Source organism: Archocentrus centrarchus, chromosome 21 (assembly GCF_007364275.1).
Source record: "Archocentrus centrarchus isolate MPI-CPG fArcCen1 chromosome 21, fArcCen1, whole genome shotgun sequence".
Classification (NCBI taxonomy): domain Eukaryota; kingdom Metazoa; phylum Chordata; class Actinopteri; order Cichliformes; family Cichlidae; genus Archocentrus; species Archocentrus centrarchus.
The window spans coordinates 16,663,116-16,686,227 of NC_044366.1; the positions used below are offsets into that span (position 1 = coordinate 16,663,116).

Consider the following 23,112-nt stretch of genomic DNA (forward strand, 5'->3'; position numbering starts at 1 on the left):
ATGAATGCTGCACATGTACTATATCTACATTTTTGGCTTAATTTTTGTTAAATAAATAATGGCATTTCAGGTTGTGTTTATCTGTTTTTAAGACATTGTTAGGACTGGCTGATTTTTATTACGCCCTGATAGGTAAAACCTTAGAATTGACCAAGTGTGTGCTTTATTTTTGCCATGACTGTTGTTGTTGTTGTTTTTGTATAAATAGCAGCACTAATGTGAGTTGTGATTTCAGTATCTGACATAATAGCTTTTTCAGAATCGTTGGCAATGAGGCATCTCCTCCCTCACGTTTGTTTGTGTTGGGAGTTCAGGCATTCTGAGGTTGGTAGAGTGAGAAGTATCATAGCTGTGGTTTCCCTTTCTATGGAAAGACTCGGAGCAGTGTGATGTTTCCTCATTTTGCTCTTGTTGTTTTACAGCTGAACTGAGTCAGACAGAAATTGATGCTTCACAATGCCCACATATCCTGTTAAAGTGACCTCTGTGGAAGGGATTTTTAATTGGACAATTGTTTGCTTTTCTCACCCCTGTCAGGAGAGCCTTTTTGCTGATTATAGTATGTGTTTGTTATATCAAACACTCCTCTTGTTAATGGACTGATTGGTTTGCAGTGTCATTCCAGTCTCTGCTCAGTTCTTTTCAGTGACTCATTTTAGCCATTTTGACCAATATTTTGTATTTAGTACCGAGTTCTTGTTCACAAAAAGCTGATGTTTTTGGTTTGTTTTATTTTTGTGTGTGTATGCGTGTCTGTGTGTTTTGTTTTTCATTTCTATAGTACTGACAGTCATATTCCTGTGAATATAATTTTTCCTGAGCATGTACACTGCTTTCCATTTGTTTTGATCAAGCTTGAAGTTTAGCTTAACATGAGACTTGCTTAAGATAGGATACTGTGAACATCGCGTCTGCTTTTATTTTTGTCAGAATTGGATTATTGCTGTAAAGCGATGCAGTGCCACCTTTGCAAATCAGTGAACCGCATTACCGTGCAACAGTGGCATTAACTTTGACAACGACAAAAGGAGACATGTTGTTTTAGGGGATTGATCATCTAAATCTAGCTAATATCAGTTGACTTTAAAGTGACCTAAATAGCAGAGCGGGGGAAAAAGAGAAACTAGTTGTTACCTAGAAAGTAGGAGAAAAGATGTTCAAATTTGAGTACAAGAATTCTTGAGGTTTCTTTCTTTCTTTTTTAACATTGATGTTCTTACCTGAGTGCAAAAACAAAACAAAAAAAGGTTTAATTATTCTTACCGTTATTCTCTAAGAATCACAAAAAACAGGCTAAAAGTCTATTTTATTGCTCTGTAGTATTTTGAAAAGACAGACGCTAAATTCTAACCATTTGTATTCATCTACAGGAATACGGAGTTCATACGCCAGTCAACACAGCCAGCTGGCCCAGGACTTAAGGTCAACCATCTCCCCAGAGCGCCACATTGCACCAATCTATGAGGATCGGACATACAAGGGCCCGTTGTACCGCAGTCCCAGCCACACCCACCAGGGCACCCTCTATAGGAGCACCTCAGGTTGGTCCCATGTTAATATTGTAAAATGCCAGAGATTTAAACTCCGTAAACCTTTGCTATCAGTCTGCAAAGAAGTGCTAAAATATGCAATGTCCTCATAACACTAAAGGTATGAGTTTCACTATCAACTGTAAGAATTTGGCTGATGGATTGTTGGAACAACCAGAGTTTAGTGACAACAATAGCAGTGTCTAAACTAACAACTGCTATGAAATATTTGCTGTGGAGTTATGAAATGTCATGAAAATAGTTTTCCTGTCACTGAGTAAGTTGAGGTGGTATATTTGTATGTATGCAGCCAGTCGCAGATGTATACAGCCATCTGAGATGGGTTAAAAAGAAAGCTTGAGAGAGGAAGGAGAGGGCATCATATAGTGAGGTGATATTTTTCTTCATTCATGCTACACTTCCCCTGCCACTCAGCGACAGAGCTGCACACTGCAAAAAGGAACTGGGAACCCCTGCGGTACCTTACAAACAGCAGTGTTTTTGATTTGAGTGTGTTTGTGTGTGACAGATCAAATCTACTAGAAACTCCATTTACTCTCTTCTTTGCTTGAGCTGCAGCTTCATGCGGTAGAGCCAGGTCAAGATGAGGACAGAATTTTCACGCTACACGTCTTCATATCAAAAGTGCTTCTTTCTCTTACGTAGTTTCTCTGACTTCAAGTATGTCCAAGTCTTTGGCATTTAATCAAGGTGTTCTTGACTCTTCTTCATGTCCCCATGGACGGTGCAGCATTTTTCTGTCTGCCCTTTAGTGCTGTGTATGTTATGTCTTTCTTTCTTGCTTTTCTCTCTTGCTTTCTATTTTTTGTTCTGTCTTCCCCTGCCTCCATTTCCATCCTTCCTCCACTGTCAGGCAGAAAGGGTGAGACATGAGTTAATGGGCAGGTTCTGATATGTCATCCTGCCACAAAGGAGTCCATTACCCGTGTGTCACACTGAGAATGAGAAGAAGGATGAAGGGGACAGCTTGGTTAGCCACGTCCACAGCCTGCTCTCTTCCAGGTGTCCTGATGTTGGTATTTTCCTCTCATCATCTCTCCTGCCTCAGATACGCATGTTTAATTCCCATGACACACACACTCTCCATTCAGCCTTCTCCTTGGCACACCGGAGATCTGCTTAGACTGATAAGTTCACTAATAAATGCTATTGGTGCTGCAAAGAAGCCCCACAGACAAGCTGCTGTAATGTGTTTATGCCAGCTATACTAAGAAAAGGCGAGTGGGATAGAGCTGGAGGGGGTGTTCAATATGGAGGCTTTGTGAGAGCTATCTCATTAGAAAAATCCAATTTGATCCCACAGTTTTCTTTGTTATGTTGTGAAATGAAATTTCAATGGGCCATTTCCCCCTATTGGCTTTCCATGCTTTTTTTTTTTTTTTTTGGCTTTTTATGGAAGCATGGAGTGTACTTTTTGTGCAAGCGGGAGCAGTGGAAGTATCGATCTTTTTCTGAAAAGGTGAGAAATGGGATCCAAATAGTTCCTGTAAAATTGCAAAGCTGCGCTATGTTGTTTATAATTTGTCTTCCAATGTCTTTGGCTGTGTAAGGTTACATTTTGGGAGATAACCATGTTGCACAGCAGAGCTGCTGCCCAACATAGAAGTGCACTGATGCGCGAAATTGTGTTTTTGGAGTAACCCCACAAGTTGACGTCTTGGCTCCTGGTAGGAGGGAGTTTTGAGCATGCTCATGCCAAGTTCTGTTGGATGGCGGATAGAGATCTGACTGGCGCAGCAGTCACGCTGCCACATATCACGTGGCTCCAGTGAGAAGGAGAGCTGAATCCAAGCAGCTTGTTTATGCAGTTCTGCTGGTGACCCATTGTGTTAAGAAACTAGGTCATAATATCACTCAGAGCAAATGAAACGAGGAAAGATGACTGAAGGGAAGAGCTCTCAGGCTGACTTCTTTTCTCCTCTTTTGGAGCTTGCCTTGGTTTACCAAATTCTGTCTGCTTTGTTTGGCAAACTTAGCCTGAGAATAGGATGCCACAAAGGAGCAAGAAGAGAGTGAAGAAAGGATTTGTGTATCACCAATCAAGTTGAGTCCTCTTGTCCTCTTTGAAAACCAGCAGGATCCTTCTGGCTAACCCCAGCTTGTAAAAGCAAAAGGACAAGTAAAGAAGTCTTTGAAGGAGAAGAGCTCTGCTTTGTGCTACCATGGGAGCTGTGTTTTATCCTCGTCATTAATCGCTTCCAGATTTGAGAATTTGCTGAGTCTGTCAGAACAGCTGCATGTTTGTATTTCCAGCTTAGTTTAAAGATGTATGCCTGTGGTAGGGAAAGTTTCCAAGTTTAGCTGAAAAATTTCTAGATGTCGTTAACAGTGGTTTTTCTTTTTTTTTCTTTTCTTTTTTTTAAAATTTAGTCTTTTAGGTTTAATCTGAATGTTTTGGATTTGTCCTTTAGGTGTGGGGAGTCTGCAAAGGTCGTCCAGCCAGCGCAGTGCCATGACCTACCAAAGAAACAATTATACTCTTAACACGTCAGCCACCTATGCTGATCCATATCGCTCAGCACAGTACCGGCCTTCCGATCCCAATTATGTTCGCCAGGCTGTTGTCATGGATGATGGTGCTGCCCGCTCTCCTTCCATAGACAGCATTCAGAAGGATCCGAGGTAAGCTCTGCGCTGTATTATTGCCGTGGTTCTGTTCTACCAGACTTATTCTGGGGTTAATAACCAGTGTAGTGTAACACAAACCAGTCATCCAGGGGGACTACTTCTGCTTACAAGGCAACCCTGTTCTGCTGGGTCAACACCGGTGTCCTCTTACTATTCAAACAGTGAACCTCCTGGGTAGCCACACACAGCTCTAACCCTTAAGCCGGCTCAACTATGCCTGTCCACTTAACAAAAGATTCTCACATGTGGTGAAGTGCTGCGTCTGCTCTTGCCATGTAAGCGTAAAGGATTGACGTTTGCAGTGACCCTGCTCATTGGGAACTTGTTTACACTTGTTTGTGCTGCTGTTGCCACGTATTTAAAATGAGTGCACCACAATTTATTTTATGTGACACAGGCCCATTCAGGAATGACATCAGAGTCAAACTTCCTCTAGAATATTTTTTAACATAGTTCCTGTCTAGGGGACAGGCTCTGGTGCATTTATTAGTTTAGCTCAAAGGCCACAAATTTAGTTTTTGCAGCCTGGGATCCTGGTGGATGTAATTCACAGTCAGTGTGTCAAAGGCATTTCTGCTACAACTTAAGCCGCTTTCAGTCTTGGGCTCCTTTCCATTAACCACTTCTCCCCAGATGTCTTAACAGGCAATCTCACAAGGTTGAATCTATTAACATTCATGTATCACTTTCAGCGATGCAAAAATCTGACCTACGTGTAGTCACATTAACGGATGAGCATACACGAGATTATAATGTGCCCATGCAAAATCTTCCTTCTGTGGCAAGTAGTGGCCCTCTGTCAGTGATGTGGATATTTCTAAATGAAGCCATGAGAAATGCACAAGAATCTGAATTACGGATGTGCATGAGAATAATTAAATGTTGCCCTCAGTAGTCGGCACAAGAAATGCTGGTCGATAAAAGTAATTATTGATAGTTTGTTATTGGGCGACACCAGTTAACTGTCGGTTCAGAGAATTTGGATCCCACATAGATATAAACTGCAAATTGACTGGTTGGCAGAAGTGTACAATAGCAAATCATTTTGTTTAATTTTGAGTGTGAAAAATCCTTCATTATCTTTTAAAAGCAGTCTGGATACAATGCATTCCACTCTTCTTTCCTTACTCTACCACATACAGAACCCCAATAATCCAAATGTGACCAAACTGGATCGGGTGCAAATGCAATTTCCTGGGTTTATCAGCGTGCACTTAGGTGCTGAAGTATTAATTTTTAGGGAAAAAGGTGCCTGTGGTTTCTAAGGAGCCGACCTTCTTTCAGTCTCTGCAGTCATGCTGATACCTTTTCACCCCACCTGTACTTCTAGAGAGTTTGCATGGCGTGACCCAGAGCTGACAGAGGTGATTCACATGCTGCAGCACCACTTCCCATCGGTGCAGGCCAATGCAGCTGCCTACCTGCAGCACCTGTGCTTTGGTGATAATGGAGTCAAGAGTGAGGTAGGTGTTGTACAACTAATTCCCTACTCTCTTATTACAGTGAGTCACTTTAACTTCTTATGAGTTCTACTTTGTACTGATTACTGTCATCAGTGGTCTTATCTTAATAAAGCAAAACTTTAATTACAAATAATAACACACTGAATTTGGTAATTTAAAAAATTAAGCCTCATTTGTTATAAAATAGCACATTCCCATGCTACAGTATTGTTTGGTATGTGATTTTAGTCTTTTTGAGAGATAGATATAAAATAATATACCAAAAAAAACCTCTCAGATTAATGTTTGGCAGATTAAAAAAGCAAAACCAACAATAGTCAATAAAAACTGGCTGTGACATGACTATAGCAGTGACTGTGAGCTCTGACAAGTTGCACAGATGAATAATGGTATAGCCTCTAAAATTTTATTCCAGGGGTTGCTAAGTCTTAAAAACTGTATACTACCAGTAATACTACTGGCTGTAAAGCTGCAGGAACCCTGTTTTGATTCACTGAACTCAAACATCTGTGGACTGAACTTCTTTACTGTAACAGAAACACAATTTTGAAACCCCAAAATAAGTTGAATTGATCATAACCAACAGAACTGATGACTAAGGCTATGAAAATTAAGGTCTGGAAATGTCAGGCAGGCAGTCAGGTGGTCACTTGGGTGCAGACAAAATAAACTATTTTGAACTAGTAGATGTATAATTTGGACAGATCAACTTGGGGGGTTTCAAAAAAATTTCTTAGAGCTGAAAACTACCACAGAGTCACGAGAACACACAGAGTCGCATTTGCACTGCTCATGCATATCACAAGCCAGTATTTAAAAAATCCACAGCTTACAGCAACAGATTAAAAACAAACAAACAAACAAAAAGCAGACATCTGCTCCAGAGTTTTTGTCCCCCACTTCAGCCATTAGCATAATAGTGACTTCGACATAAAAAGAGTAAGACCTAAGTTATGAAGAAAGTATATTTTAGATGCTGTATTTCTTGGATACCATATGACAGTATATCAGAACTTGATTCATATTACAAAGCAAAAAGCAGGAAGCTTGTTTTTTTTTTTGTTTTTTTTCTTTCAGAGTACACATTGTTCTGTGCTTCAGAAGGAAATGTAAATTCAGTTTTCTTTTAGTCTACCATCTCCTGTGGTTAAGGTTTTTTTTTTTTTCCATGGTCATATATTAGCATTTCTTTTCAAAATAATTTGTTTGGTATGAATAAATTCCCTGTGCGTAGATTCTCTTGTCACATGAATAAATGCATGATTTGCGGCCCCCATGTTTTACAGGAAAAGTTATTTAAAAAAAAAAAAAAATATTGTTAGTGGTCAGAATCATTCCCCATCTGAGGATGTGTGATTTCATCCACCCTGACTACAGGTCTGTCGACTGGGAGGAATTAAACACCTGGTGGACCTGCTAGACCACAAAGTCCTTGAGGTCCAGAGGAACTCTTGTGGTGCTCTGAGGAACCTTGTATATGGCAAAACTATGGATGACAACAAGATTGCTGTTAGGAACGCTGGGGGTATCCCAGCACTGCTCCGTCTGCTTAGAAAGACTGTGGATGCAGAAGTGCGGGAGCTTGTCACAGGTCAGTGCAGAGAATATATCACCTTTTATATGCTTTAAAAATCTTTCACCTACATTCTTCTCTGTTAAACTTGTTACACATGAAAAGAATCAAAATTACACTTCATTCGCACAAAGTTTTATACAAAGAGATTCTTAAAGTTAGTCAGATCTTTACACATGGACCATTTCTACTTGGTGAATAATTTTGATTACTTGCTTTATATTTTTGGTCGGCAGGCTAACTGATTCACTGACAAGTCATTTGAGCGCTGCTTTATCCACCATCAGACAGGTGGAGTTAACGGCACAGGAACCATTACACAGCGTGTGCAGAATTTGATGAATTACTTACCTGACAAACTGCTGGGTATTACAGGAGAGATCATTACAGTACAGTTACAGTGGTGCAGTAACTTATGAATCTTGACATTGTCTCTGAATTGAGCTTGAGGTTGTTTAGTGCTGCACGTCATGGTTAACTATGGATTATTGCTTTTAAAGATGCTTTGAATAAGCCATTAAGCAGACGGCTTATCGTAGTCTGTTCTAAAATTATGATTGCAGTAATAACTCAGTTGCAGCGGCTTTTCCTTAAGTTGCTGCTACTGCTGTCACTGCTGCTTATGATATATGCAACAAAATAAAACCACATTTCAGCAGGATTCATATTTATTTATTACTTAGGCTGCTGTTTTAGCTCCTTCTCTGTCAGAAAACAAGTGTTCCTGCCAGTAGGCTTGATAATCCTCTCCTCCCTCCGCATTGGACTGTGTGCAACTCAGCTGCATTTGTGTGTTGTTTGAGCTCTGCAAATAGGGTATAAATCCGTGTTGTTTCGGATCAGGGTGGAGCACTACAAAAATAAGCAAGCCAAGACATTTGGCTCCCAGGTGGCTGAGTCAGCTGTTCGTGCTGGACTCCAAACCACAGTCTAACATGGGCTCAGGTTACAATCCAGCATCCCCCTGAGGGTGAACAATACAAGCCGGAATATGAACCCTTTTGTATTGTCTGTGAGAAGATTATTTTCAGCTTCCTTTTCTAGTCAAGTGTTTGTTGACTTTGCTTAAAAAGGAGGAAATAATCAGCATTTTTCTCACACTGGAGTCTACAATTTCTAAAATGTCTTTCTGCACACTTCAGATAATTCACGGGCATTTTCGAATCGGCTTCTTTAATGTGAACTCTGTTTAGGTTCTTTTCCTTTCATCCACTTGTCAGAAAGCCTCCTGTGAGTAATTGGTAGTGCAGACCCCAGGAATGAGAGCAATTTGAAAAGGTCAGCAGAGTTGCATCACCCTGACTAATGGTGCGTTCCTTATTTGAAGTTGGAATTTCTAACTGGAATGCCCCCTCAGGTCAGACTTCCAACTTGGAAAATCAGAGCAGCTCCACCAATCCCAGATTAGAAATCCAAGATTGCGGCAGTGCGCGTAAACATCAGTAAAACTAACTACTGTTGTGTATTTGTGACTGACTAAATGAGCCATATACAGGGCACTGACCGGCTCTGTCCATGAATGTGCTGCAGCTGTGTTTTTAAGTGCAAAATACAAGCATTACACTAGTGAGTATTATTGCTAGTGAGTCTAGGCTCTACCTTTTGTAGGGAGCAAAACAAATCCCGTTTTTCCTTGCTTTTCCGACTGTGCAACAGAACACTCCCATCTCCAAAATCTCACTTCCAAGTTAAATAGAAAGCTGCATAATTACAGCTGATGAGAACAATCCACATAAAGAGCTTTCAGGTGGATGACAAGGGCACCCCACACCATAGCTTTAAGTGGAGCAGACAGAAATAATCCACTCACCCACAGCTCCTTATGAGGCAGCTTTTGTGGGATATTTAGAATTTAAATTAGAGCACCTTCTTAAGCGGTGCTGCCAGTGTTGTTTAAAAGCCGGCCAGTTGTCCGACTACTTGAGCTGCTATTGTGTTGGTGGCTCCTTCTCGACTCCCCCGGGAGGTCCTGGTGTCATCTGTGCTTCATTAGGGCTAGCTGTAAGAACAGGTCACCCTTGCTTCAGGTCATGGGTCATGTTGTGGGGGAGTCGCAAAGTGATCTCATCCCCTTACCTGCCTCCTCTTCCAACAGCTGTTGTGGTTATTGCTCTGTTCTCAGTCAGCTCTTCCCGAGCCCGCTGCTCTGTTATTAGCATCAGCAGATGAAACACCTGAAACTGCCACTCACATTCATGGGTCATGACTTCAGTGGACTTTATATCAACTTGCATTCATTTCCTAATGACTTTCTTTAACCTTAACTTTAAATACTGTCTGCATAAGCCTGAGCATATCCTGAATCCAAACGTACTGTAATCTTAAATCATGTCATCGGGTTGAAATATATGATTTATGATATGAGGGCTTTTTCCCCAAAAGGAATAAGCAACCCCATTATGTGACAGATTTAGGCCCCTACAACATGAATAATACCTGGACAACAAATACACACACACACACAGTCATGTACACACATACTCTGTTATTGCCATGTTCTGACATTTTACCCTGGCTTTACTTGAAAAACGTCACTCCACAGTGATTGCAATCAACATGCCAAATGTCTATTTAAACAAAGGCTTCTTTTTTCTTTTTTTCTTTTTTTTTAAGTATGTCAAAAATAAATATTTAGAAAAGATTAACTACTTCTAACGTACAGAAAGACAAGCAGAATGGCATTAACCCACAAAGCCAGTTTTAGTTGCCAAGTCTTGGTGTTTGTGTTCTTGGAGAATAAAGAGTGAGAAGATCAGTAACCTTTGATCAAAAGCTAAATGCTAAAGGTAATTTGATCTAAAAATATATCCGTGACTTTCACTGTGTGCAAAAGTGAAAACTGCTCACTAACCTCAAAAGTACAAGCCGAGCTGACTCTGAGATTTAGCCGATGCAGCATTAGCGATCAGACAGTGCTGCGAGTTTTAGTTCAACTCCTAAAATTGAAAGGTTAATAAACTGAGCAGTTTTTTTTTTTTTTGGATGATCAGCAGCTTTTCACTGACTGAACTGAAAGATGACCCAGTTATTGCTTCACCAGACCAAGTTGATGACGTGCTGTCCTGGAGTGTAAGACACAGATATTGTCTCCAGGGAGCAGTGACACATTTGGGGAATCAATCAAGATCACTTTCATTCTGCCTGTCTAAAGTGTTTAGCCTCACTCAAAGTGAAAAATGAGTCATTAATGGAAGTCAGATTTATTGGTCAGCTAACAAAATATACAGATGCACTCAAATCTGTCTGAAAACTTAGACAGAGTTGCCACTCTGTCTGAGTTTTTGGACTGAGTCACCCAGATCTAGTGGGTATTGAAGTCATTGTAATAATTACAACATGAGTTCAGCTGACTGTATTTTCCCAAAACGTCATCCAAACATATTTAGCAAACACAGCATGGTGTATGTGGGACTCCTTTATGACAGAATGTAATCAATTGCATTGGATAAAAATACTGATAAAAATGTAGGAAATCTCCTTAAAATATATATATATTTGTGATAGAAGAGAGTCAGAACTGAAGTTGGAAAACACACAGAATTGGATGACTTAGATTAACTAAATGCAAAATCTGGCAAGTGGCTGCTGATGAGGGGAAGTGGTGCCAGACACACTTCAAACTCAGTGGGCAACTGTCAGCCATATACACCCGATAATCAGTCAGTGGAGGTCTGAGTCAGTGTGCCAGGGTGTGTGACTGCAGATAGCAGTCACACAAATGCAGTCCCTGGTGGCCATTTAGTTCCTGATGATGGGATCTTTAGACATTTTTTTTTTATATCTTTGTATCAAAACTCCAAAATGTGTTACAGCTGAGCTATCTCTGGACGAAATGTCCATTCAGCTTCTTCAGCTGTCCAAACAAGCTTCAGATTTTATTTCTTTTTTTATGCCTCCCTGTGCCTTCCTGTGCTCTCTCTGGATAGATTATTGGCCCTCAGTTCACAACAGTGTTTACCTTGGGTCAGTGTTTCAAAGGCAGGCCAAGGCACCGGAGAATAAGCCACTAAGAAGAGAACAGGGTTCACATCAGTGCCTACAAGCATACATCTGTGCCATCTGACTGTCAGGTGTAACTTATGGGTATTGCTGCTGGTGTTGCACCACTGACAGGGTTGTCAGTCACACCTCAGTGAATTTTCCTGTTGATTTCTTCTGACATGCTGCCTCCACAGGATCAGTCTAAAATCCAGCTGAGAGCATTCTTTCTACAAATTGACCGTAGAGTGGCTGTTAAGGAACTTGCCAGAGGCGCATTGAGTGAATTGTGGAGTCAAAAGAAGCAGGCAAGTTGGTCAGTGGGTGTGAGTGTGTTATCACTGCATTAATGGTCCTATCATAGGGCAGTCCGTGCATGTCCCATAAGAAAGACAAACAAAGAGCTGAATGTGCTGGTGCAAAGAGCAAAGGTCGGTCAGTGCAGAATTAAACCGAGTCCAATTGACTCAAGTTGAGCAGACTCTACTGGTCCGCCTGATAGAAGGCTTTTGGTGTGCAGACTCACATAAACTGCTGGCAGGCTCCAGTAGGAAGCACGTGCTGCATGTTAACTTTGAGAGTTGTGTATCACATGATTGTCAGTGCCGTCCTGTTATTTTAGCACAATAAAAGGAAACTAATGAAAGTTCACTAAAGGACTTTAATGGGTTTGAAAGCACTCTGATTTAGTGTTCATAAGGATAATGGTAAGTGAAATTGTTGATTAAATGACTGGCAGTGCCAGAGACATTGGTGTATTGGCAGGCATATATCTGTCTGTAAAGCTTCTTGCCAGGAGTCTGCCTGAATCGGGCTCTTGGGCCATATTACAGAGTATTAGCGTCTCCGTTGCTTCAATCAGAGTGGGACGGGGAGGCAGTTTGCTGAAAGAAGATAAACAGTGAGGCTGAGAAAGAAGTAGTCAGGAAGACTTGTCATTATTTTTTACCTTTCCCAGTAGTGTGTCTATGTATAATACAGAGTTCCATGTAATAGCTTCAGGTAATATGTCCTGCATTCACAAACCAAGATGAGCAGGTTGTAGAGCAAAAGCAGCAAATGGGTTCATTAACATGAAGCATTGAGCAATCTCACGTGAACCACTAACACACATGCACGCTGCACATGTGCCTTGAAGCTTTGTTTTGGCTGCATTGTTGAGCATTACACATGTATTTAGTCCTGAGTATTTACAGTAGATTTCAACTTGTGTAGCATTTGTCTCCTGCAAGGTTACCAATGCCCTACAGCAGTCAGCCTGTGTCTTAGAATAAGCCTAGCAGCAAGAGCCACCTAATTAGAAGAACATGTTACATGCCGGCTAATCCATCACTGATGCAGCATCAAAGGCTGCCACGACTGTACATGATTATCGGTGGTTACCAAAAGTATATTTGAATTGAGTGAAATGATGGCACAATTTCTAAAGACTAATGCATTATTTATATTTCATTTGAAATGACTGAGCTGATGTGATATAGATCCCCACCCCATCCTTTTTTTTTTTTTCTTTCTATATTTTTCATTTCAAGCAAATAATCTTTACCCCAAGGATAGTCTGCAGAGATGAAAGTTGATGTGAGTGCCTGCTGCCTTGATGTTAGCGCTGTGGTCTCATTTCTCAATAGTAATATTTTTACTCAGGTTCTTGGTTTGCATGTTGTCATCTGATTATTTTTATGGACACGTCTGCACATAGTGAGCTAAAAGCTCAGGTTGTTTTTTTTTTGTTTTTGTGTTTTTTTTCCCCCTCTGGGTTAACCTAACTGCACATGACAGCTAAGCTGACTTAACAGAAGGTTGGCATGCCTGGTTCTCAATGCTTGTGTGCGCGTGTGGTTGTGTCCTTAGGGGTGCTGTGGAACCTGTCATCATGTGACGCTGTCAAGATGACAATCATCCGAGACGCCTTAACAACTCTGACTAACACTGTGATTATCCCTCACTCTGGATGGAGCAGCTCCACCTTCGATGACGAGCACAAGCTGAAGTTTCACTCCTCTCTGGTGCTGAGGAACACCACAGGTTGCCTGAGGTAAACCACCTGATGATCACACTTGGCACTAGCTCCCCACTGTGGACATCAGATGCTATTACATGTAGTGAGTGACAAGCTTATAGCATGTCTTTGATGAAAATATGATACTAAAGTAGACCTCAGATATAAAAACAAAAACAAATTGAGTAATTTGTAGATACACTGATAAAATCACTTTTATGTAGCTAAAAGTATCAGGATGCTGTGTCTGGTAACTGACTGAACATGATTTGATTAAATAGGCAGAATTTTCTGTCTTGTTGTTTCAAAGCTGTAACTATAACTATCAGAACTATTGTAAAACTCCCAGCCTCTGTCCTGGGGCTTCTTCCTTTGAAAACACTGCAGTGTATAGAGCACACAGCTTCTAATTGATGCCAGCTAGTTGTTGAGCTGATTGTGTTTGTGTAACTCTGCACGCAAACATGTATAGGTGTGGTTGTTGGGTCCTTATTTACTCAGCAAAGTACTGTAATTTCTTCAGTCAGACCACACACACACACACATACACACATCTCATACATTATGGATGGTGTATTGGGATTGCAAAGCCCACATTACACATTCAAGTGGGACACACACGCGCACAGCTGTCATTTTTGTGTGTTTGCATATGCTCATCTGTTTGTTGAGCAAAGCCCCAAATCAAATGTCTAATTTGTGGGTGGGGGTGCATCTGCATGATTTTTCAAAGGAACCTGAGTTCAGCTGGTGAGGAGGCCAGGAAACAGATGCGCACTTGCGAGGGCCTGATTGACTCACTGCTCTATGTCATCAAAGCCTGTGTAAACACCTCTGACTTCGACAGTAAGGTACGCAAAAAGACACCCATCCACTGATGCACGTAGCTACACACACATTTAGCCAAGAGGAGGAACATGCTGCCACATGATAAAAGAGGGAAGAAACCTACTCATCCTGATTGAATCATTTATTTGCTCGTGCCTAAATGACCCTCAGCTGCCAGAAGCAACTGTTTCATGTGCTTTGTCATCCAAAGCACAGCTCATACATTCACAGTCTGATTGGCCTGGCTGCAGTGGTTGATGCTTATATTAAAAATGGCCACAGTTTCACATGTGTATGTGCAATTAAACATGTGAGTCAAAAGCTTGTGCTTAAGACTCGTCTAAAATGTTCTGTCCCAGACCTTTTTTCCACCCTACTTTTGGATCTCTGTGATGTCATAGAGAGCAGATATCCTCAGTAGTAGACACAGCTCTGGATGGATATCTGGAGGCCTGAAAGGGAGAGGAGCTAAAATAATTAGTTTCATTGGTGTAACTGAGGTGCTGCACCAAGGCCCAGTATAGATGTATAAGGGTTATGTTGAGAGTCTAAGAATTAAAGCTATAGAGCTGGAAATGGGCTTTATATATTCACTCTTAACATTTTTCTACAACTTGAGACTGCAAAAGCTTATTCATCTGTGAATTGTAAAGACATAAAAACTCAAGTGGCTTGTGTCTAATGTGGAGATCAGCACTCTGGGAACTCAACCCTTAACTGTGTCAATCATACATGCTCATTGTCATTCTGTGAGGCAAACCCATTACAAAACTCAAACAGCGTGAAAATAAATTTGTGTGTTCTGGTTGAGGAATTTTGTCTGCATACACCCTTGGGTTTCATATCTAATTGATATCATTATATTATAGTGAATAGAAGGCCTGTATCCAACATATTGGCTATAGGTACTGTAGCACAGAGCTGCAGAGAGTTGATAGTATTGTAGCCTTAGTAATGATTAAGAAAGCCTCTGCTTTAACTACCTGTTCCACCACCTTTTCTTTTTGTGCTGGCCAGATTGTGGAGAATTGTATTTGCACTCTGAGGAACCTGTCATATCGTCTGGAGCTGGAAATGACAGCATCCAGACTGATAGAGGGGCAGGAAGTGGATGGCTTACTGGTCAGAGAGTCGCCCAGTAAAGAGGTGGATTCCAGCTGCTGGGGCAGAAAGAAAAAGAAGAAGAAAAACAGCCTTCAGGAAGACACAGTGAGTGTGGGAATATAGCTTTAAAATACCAGTAAGTTTGGCAAAAGATTTCCTTTAACATGTATGGTATGTGGAACATCAGTGAAGACCACACAAAAAAAATTTCTAAGGATACGTTTTTCCTGTACACTGCCTGACAAAATACTTTGAATATTTGTTCAGTGGGACGGTGTGGGGCCCATTCCCGGCTTCTCTAAGTCTCCCAAGGGTGCAGAAATGCTATGGCACCCTTCGGTGGTTAAGCCTTACTTGACCCTGCTGGCTGAGAGTTCCAATCCTGCGACTCTGGAGGGTGCCGCTGGGTCACTTCAGAACTTGTCAGCTGGCAACTGGAAGGTAAAGTACCTATATTTGTATGTTCATGCACACTCACAAATAAACACGTCCTCTTTTGTTCTTTAAATGCTCTTTAAATCTATTCAGCTGGCTAAAAAGGATTTAACAGCTCACCTCATCTGCGTCGGTCAAAGCTGACATGAGTTTTATTCACATGATAAAATGCACATCTTAAGACCGTCTGTTTTCCTGTGTGTGTTCTTAAATTTTAATGCCTTCTGTGTGCACAGTTTGCAGCATACATCCGTGCAGCAGTGCGTAAGGAGAAAGGACTCCCCATCCTAGTGGAGCTCCTCCGGATGGATAACGACAGGGTGGTGTGTTCAGTTGCCACTGCTCTGAGAAACATGGCACTGGATGTCAGGAACAAAGAGCTTATAGGTCAGGAGTTACACTGTCAGAAAATTTACATTATACACTGTAATGGCTCTGTCTGGATGAATAATATTAAACACAAACATAAAGCTTCTTATTGCTTTTTTTTTATCGGCTTCACCATATTTAACAGTCTGGCCTCTGCTCATGTTGTACCAATTAGGCAGAGGCTATGTTGTAAAAGCCTTTAGCTTGGATAGATGCCCATACATGGAATAAAACACCCACCTAATGCGTGGATGTTACAAGCACATTATTTTCCGTTACATAAAGAAGTACAAAGAAGTTATGAGGGATCTTTAGGAAATTAGCAGAATAACATGATACTACAAAACACTGCATATTAATATTTTCAGCAGATTTCATCCAGACTGGCTAAATGATTCACATAGTGTGCATACTGACAAATTGTTTTAACAAATTGTTAAACAGTATTTTTTTCATTAGCTCAGTTTGTTTTTTAATTAATTGCAGCTACAGAACAAGGGCCTTTTGTGACAATTTTTACTACTGGTTATTATTATTTTTTTTTAATCTTCCTCTAGCCTTTTGTTTTCATCAAGCAGTCTCATTTAATGGAAAAGAAAAAAAAAAACAACAAGCTTTTATGTGCTCTCTCTGTGGAATTAATGAGGAGTTACAGTTCCAACAAAGCTGGGGTGATGCCTGCACCGGGGGGTGGGGGTGGGGGGGTGAGTTATGGTTTAAGCTACCTTTAGTTTTGTGGGTATGAATTTATGCTGCAGTTTTTTTAAATCTATCCACTGGGCTGCTGCTTTACAGTAGGATGCACACACACACCAACGCCCTTGCACTGATGCAATGTCATTTAGGATAACTTTCTGCAACACTGCAGGCTAAACAAAATGAATATCAGTCATTCCTAATATAGAAGCTACACAATGTAGTTTAGGTCACAGTGGAAGACATTTACATTATGTAACATAAAAAAAATAAAATAAAAAATACTTGTATGAGTGGTACTCCCCTCCCTCCTCCTGTGCGTAAGCATCTGCCCACAAACCTGCTGTATGGTAAGTGTGTCACAGCGTATTTCCTGCATGTCTCACCTCCCCTCCTCTTTCTTAGGGAAGTACGCGATGAGGGACCTGGTCAACCGTCTCCCTGGAGGAAACACCACCCTGCTGTCGGACGAGACCGTGGCAGCCATCTGTTGCACCCTGCACGAGGTCACCAGCAAAAACATGGAGAATGCCAAGGCTCTGGCCGACACGGGCGGCATCGAGAAGCTGGTCAACATAACCAAGGGCAGAGGAGACAGGTGCGCTACAGAAGCTCGTATTTGTCTGAGCGCTTTTTTTTTGCAGAGTACACGCTGATACACACCTGACTATAACATGTGCGCACGGTGAAACAAACCCACAACAGTCGCGGATGGGGGCCGAGGTTAAAAGACTGCTCTGGGCACTGGCCAGCTGGAGTTTTATACAAACACACACACACACACACACACACACACACACACACACACTAAGTAATACATAAATGCTTGGAGAATGAGATGTTTTAGCCACAGGGAAGGTGGCAGTGTGTGCATCGAGGTTTTATGTCCCTGTGGAATGATGGTACAGCAGCTATTTCTAGCCTGCTATATTTTCAGTGATGTTCTAGGGTAAAACACACTGTGAACAAGCTCTTTCCTCAAACATCATGCTCTGTAACATTTACAGTGTGATTTAGAATAAGGCTAAAGGCATTCAGGAATACCCTAAAATAACCATTTGGGCTTTTGACTATTTTCCAGGTACTCTATGAAGGTGGTTAAAGCAGCTGCTCAGGTGCTGAACACACTGTGGCAGTACAGGGATCTGCGTACAATCTATAAAAAGGTAAGGACATTGGGTTTGGTCCTTCCTGGAATCCAGTTTAATGTCTGTAAAAAATGCAGTTTTTAATACAGTGAAATATGCAGCAACAGATGTATTTGACATCTAGCATATTTATGCAAACAACCATTTATTTTCCTCTCTGCTGCCTTAACAGGATGGATGGAATCAAAACCATTTCCTCACACCAGTGTCAACACTTGAACGAGACAGATTCAAGTCCCAGCCCACCCTCCCCACCAGCACCATTCAGATGTCTCCAGTCAACCACCCTGGTACGTTCAGTTAACTGTATTCCCTGCCCAGTGAAAACAGACACTGCCAGTGAAACAGGAAAACCTCTGGAATTTAATGTTGAAACGTGCTTTCTGTTTTTCCTTTCAGCTGCCAGTGCCACGTCGTCTCCTGCAATGCTGGGCATCAGAGAGCATAGAGACACCATCAGAGATTATCAGAGAGCACAGTCAACTATGCAATTTTCTAATTACCAAGGAGACAACAGTATTCATAAAAAACAGTATACAGGTACACACCTGAAAGCCACTGAGGGTTGAACGTTTTTAAAAATTTGACCTATACCCACTGTCTGCACCAGACTGTGTGCTATTCCATGCTTGTCTCTATGCGGTGCGTTATCTGTTTTACCCTTCATAACGCTCCAAGCGGATTCCATTGCCAATCTCCTCCCCTTGCCAAGACAGTTCTCTCTTATCTTTTCCACCAACCCCTGCCAGCCCCATCACAGTCAGTCAGTTGAATTCCGGCGGCTTCGGGGCTGTTTTTGTGCTGCATTTGGTCTGCGCAGCACTAAAGTGGACCAACCAGCCAGGGGTGGACACTCCACAATGGTGCCATTGTTAGCATCACCAAGTCACAGCTTGCCGACAGGGGCAATGAGTGGGTACCCAGACGTACTACAGCCAGACAAGAGCTCTCACCAGCCTACTCTGGTTGCTGAGAACACGGGGGAGGCCAGAGTAAACAAAATGAGCCTGCAGCCTCAAAAATTCATCTATTACACAGGGAAGTGGAAATTGAGTTTCTGGATTCTGCCCGTTGGAAAAAGTGCCAGTGGAAATACCCATCCCATGGGCTATATAAACAACAGAACAGCAGTGGCCAAGTCTATTATTTGGTGTTATTTCTCTCCAGCATAGCACGGCACTTCTTGATCCTCTGCTATCAAAATACAGACATTTGCCCTTCGGGGATGTGCAGACTTTTTCACTGATATGAAGTGTATTTGCATCAAGTCCCATGAATCTATTTACTTCAAAGATCACTTTATTTTTATTTTTCTCTTTCCAGGGTCTGGAAAGCCATCTCCGTATTACTACTCGTCACCCACAAGAGAGGAGCCCCGAAGAACACAGGTGAATATAACAATTCTGCATAAATGTCCAGTTACACTTCACAACCTCTGCATCTCATCTTCTCTTGGTATGTTTGCTCTGATTTGGCTCTGCAGAGGTAGAGGTTATTTTGCTGTGTGCATGTTGAGATGATTTAATTCTCTGTTTGCCTTTTAGCTTTGTTTATTTGTGCAGAATATTTCTACATTTATTTTTGCACAGCGTTTTTAGCAGTGATAGTTTACAGCACATTGGCACAACAGCGTTCCTGTGATGATACAACATCCCAAGATTCACGTTTAGTTTTTTTGTTGCTCACTGATCAGTTAATGAAACAAAAAAATAAAATGTGATACCAGCCTTAAAAAATGTTTAAATTTCTTCTAGTGTTTAGTAGTACAAGCTGGCACAAGGCCCATGTTTGAGATCCCTTTGCTGCACTGTATAAGCATGACCAGCCCTTCTACCCCGCTCGACTAATACAAAGAGACTGGCACGTATTCCACCCCGGATGAATGACAATGCTACGAATGACCCAGCACATCAGCTATTGTTTGAGTGTGATTGAATGTGACTGCTGGGATTGGGATGGTCTGGGTATGTCTCAGGCACTTGTCTCTGTTGGACACATCCATGTGTGCCCAGATAACAGGCACAGAGAGGAGGAGGCATGAGGGAGGAGATGGGGCTCCAAGAGAGAGTTCTCATATGTCCTTCATTGCTTCACATTTTTGGCTAAAGGCAGTCATTATTTATTTCCGGTGTACATAAATCTCATCTATTTTGGGGCGATTTCTACCGTTTACCTCGAAGCAGTTTTGTTGCATTAGTGGCCAGAGATGCAGAGGCAAGAAGATGATGATAATTGATTAGTTTATTGTATGAGAAATCTCCAGCCAGACTAATGAGCATGTGTCCTGAATCAGCTGAAATGTTTGTTTATGCCATTACATTTTATTACCATCACATGGAAGATTGATTTGAGATATTTTTTGTGTTTTGGCAGGATGAAGAAGTACTTAAAGGCATAGTTAACATTTTAGGAATATCTTAATTTCTTTCTTGCTGAGTCATTATAAGTCTTCTAGAAGCAAGTCTGACATTTGCCAGCCACCTTGTTAGGTACACCAGTTCAACTGCTCGTTAGCGCAAATAGCCAATCAGCCAATCACATGGCAGCAACTCAGTGCATTCAAGTATGTAAGCATGGTCAAGATGACCTGCTGAAGTTCAAACTGAGCATCAGAATGGAGAAAAAAGGTGATTTAAGTGACCTTGAAGTTGGTTATTAGTGCGAGATGGGCTAGTCTATTTAAGAAATTGCTGATCTACTGGGACTTTCCCACACAAGCATCTCGAGGGTTTACAGATAATTTTCGGAAAAAGAGAAAATATCCAGTGAGCAGCAGTTCTCTGGGTGAAAATGCCTTGTTGATGCCAAAGGTCAGAGTGGCCAGACTGCTTTGGGGTGATAGGAAGGCAACAGTAACTCAAATAACCAAGTGGTTATTTGAAAAATGTTGCCTGCGTCTGATGAGTCTTGATTTCTGCTGTAACATTCAGGTGGTAGGGTCAGCATGAAAACAGCATGAAAGCATGGATCCTTCCTTCCTTCCTTGTATCAATGGTTCAGTGGGCTGATGATGGTGTAATGATGTAGGGGATATTTTCTTGGCATACTCTGAACCCATTAGTACCAACTTAATATTGCTTAAACTCCACACCCTACCTGAGTATTGTTTCTGACCATATCCAGCAGGATAATGCACCATGTCACAAAGTTCAGATTATCTCCAACTGAGTTCAGTGTACTCAAATGGCCTCCATAGTCACCAGATCTCAATCCAGTAGAGCAGGATGTGGTGGCTGTCATGTCAATATGGTCCAAAATCTCTGAGGAATATTTCCAGCACCTTGTTGAATCAATGCCTTGAAAATTTAAGGCAGTTCTGAAGGCATAAACTGGGTCCAACCCAGTACTAGCAAGGTTTAACTTGAAAGGTGACCAGTGAGTGTGTAAACAAGAAGGGAGAGCTTTAACTTTAGGTGAAGTTTGCAGCTCATCCTGCCAGAATACAGAACAAATGCTATTCTGACTTATTACAGTAAATCAAGGAGCAAAGGGCAGGGCAGCTGTGTTAAAGAATTCTCCCACAAATTTCTGTCCAGGATACTTTGAGGGCCTCTCTTGTAATGGCTCTGGGTTGTGTGGCACAGTCTTGCATGGTAGTGTGTTCAGCTCATAACTCAATGTTGCATCAAAATTTTCAATTTACTCTTTAAACTTTGTATAGTTCAATGGATGAAATATTACTTTGTCAGCATTAGAGGTGCTTCGAGGTGGATTTCTAACTGTCTAGGTGGACAATTTACAATGAAAGGTTTTCCCAAAAGGGTTTCGGTACAGTGTAGTATGTGGCTGTGCAAGTGTTCCTGAAAGTAGAAGTATATGAAGAAACTATAAGGAAGAAAGTTTATTTACTTGAATTAAGGTACACAAGTATTGTAATTGAAACTTATAATGAAATCTGAAAATCCTTTGAAATGAATGCTGCATGGTCTCCCTTAAAAACAAGGCTGCAAACATCATTGAAAACTGCCTTATTAAATAAAGGTTAAAGGAATTCTGAAAACTTGTGGTGCAGAAAAATGACCTCCTGTAAATGCTGTATGTGAAATGATTGGATCTTTTGATAGTAATTATGCATTACATTTCAAGAAGCGGTGGGATGTAATTGGCTAAAGTGGAGCTAATTTAATTTACTTTATAAGCTAACAAGAAAAAAGCACAGCAAAAACTTACTTTATTTTGAATCTTTAAAGTAATGTGTAACAGCTGCTGTAAAATTTATGTAGCAAATGATATTTCGTGAGTATCTCGGACTCTGCAAAAGAGGATCACTCCTTGATGCCTGCCTCTCTCTCTCTCTCTCTCTCGTTGCAGCCTGTGTATTACACAGATGAGCCGAGCAGGAGAAACTACGATACATACAGGATGTACCTGCAGCATCCCCACGGCTACGACGACACATATTTGGAGGAGGTCATCACTTACCCTCCCACCTTCAGCTCCCAGCCTCATGGACTGAAATCCACCTCTAACTACGTGGACTATTACGCTACCACACGGACGCCTTCGTTCAGAGCAGAGCAGTACCCCGGCTCTCCTGACTCCTGGGTATAGGTCTGGAGATGCTTCTGTTTGACCATCACTTCGGGGTGTACGGAGGGATGTCTTCACCCTGCAGCGGAGGCGAGGAGCACGCAGGAAATGACAAACTTTTTTTTTCATGAACTTGGCTTTATATGTGTGTTTGTTTCTAAAGTGGATGTGTGTGTATGGAGGGGAGTTCAATTGAGTGATAACAGATGGAAAGATGGAATGTGAGCCAAAGAAGGAAATCAAGGAATGTTTTTTTTTTCTTCTCATTTAGACGAGGAAGATGGAATCATGCTGTGGGTCTGTTGAGACATGATATGGGACACTACAGTGAGGCGACATGCGTCCTTTTCTGTCTAGATGTTAGTTTTATTTTTTCTTTTTGAAACTCTTAACTGTGATAGCATGGTGAAAGGTGTGAGTCATGTAAACGAGGGTCCGCGGTAAGAGTAAAAACAGGGGAATATGTATGTGCCGAAGCCAAAATGGATCATGAACTCATATCTGCTTTAAAAAAAAAAAAATCAAATGAAAAATAGTTAACTAACAATGTTAGCTTGTACAGAGGGATCAAATTATATCTGTACTTAATGTTGAAACTGTGTAATGCCATGGAGTCTTGTACATTTTTCGTTTTATTGTAAATACAGAAAAACATGTTACCTGGTTTACACTCAAAGAGCACTGGTTAAAAAAAACTTGTGCCATGTTAGGTCTCTAAAGATATATAAATAAACGAAGAAATATGTGGACAAAGATGGCATCATAACACAACCATGATAACGTAATAAAAGGTCAAGTTTTGTTTTTTAAA

The 23,112-nt window shown here is 41.3% G+C and overlaps 1 protein-coding gene across 3 annotated transcripts in view; it reads left to right on the forward strand.

The window, feature by feature from the left end:
• The window catches only part of LOC115800545 (plakophilin-4), an 87,565-nt gene extending 64,453 nt beyond the window's left edge, over positions 1-23,112 (forward strand). For all 3 annotated transcript variants that reach the window (XM_030757977.1, XM_030757978.1, XM_030757979.1), the window contains 15 exons: positions 1,371-1,541; positions 3,962-4,172; positions 5,509-5,641; positions 7,019-7,232; positions 13,044-13,227; positions 13,925-14,042; positions 15,037-15,228; positions 15,391-15,564; positions 15,795-15,945; positions 17,029-17,221; positions 17,705-17,789; positions 17,944-18,061; positions 18,171-18,311; positions 19,095-19,159; positions 22,083-23,112. In XM_030757977.1, coding sequence (XP_030613837.1) covers positions 1,371-1,541; positions 3,962-4,172; positions 5,509-5,641; positions 7,019-7,232; positions 13,044-13,227; positions 13,925-14,042; positions 15,037-15,228; positions 15,391-15,564; positions 15,795-15,945; positions 17,029-17,221; positions 17,705-17,789; positions 17,944-18,061; positions 18,171-18,311; positions 19,095-19,159; positions 22,083-22,322 — 2,390 coding nt within the window. In that variant the 3' untranslated portion in view covers positions 22,323-23,112. The remainder of the gene's footprint in view (positions 1-1,370; positions 1,542-3,961; positions 4,173-5,508; positions 5,642-7,018; positions 7,233-13,043; positions 13,228-13,924; positions 14,043-15,036; positions 15,229-15,390; positions 15,565-15,794; positions 15,946-17,028; positions 17,222-17,704; positions 17,790-17,943; positions 18,062-18,170; positions 18,312-19,094; positions 19,160-22,082) is intronic.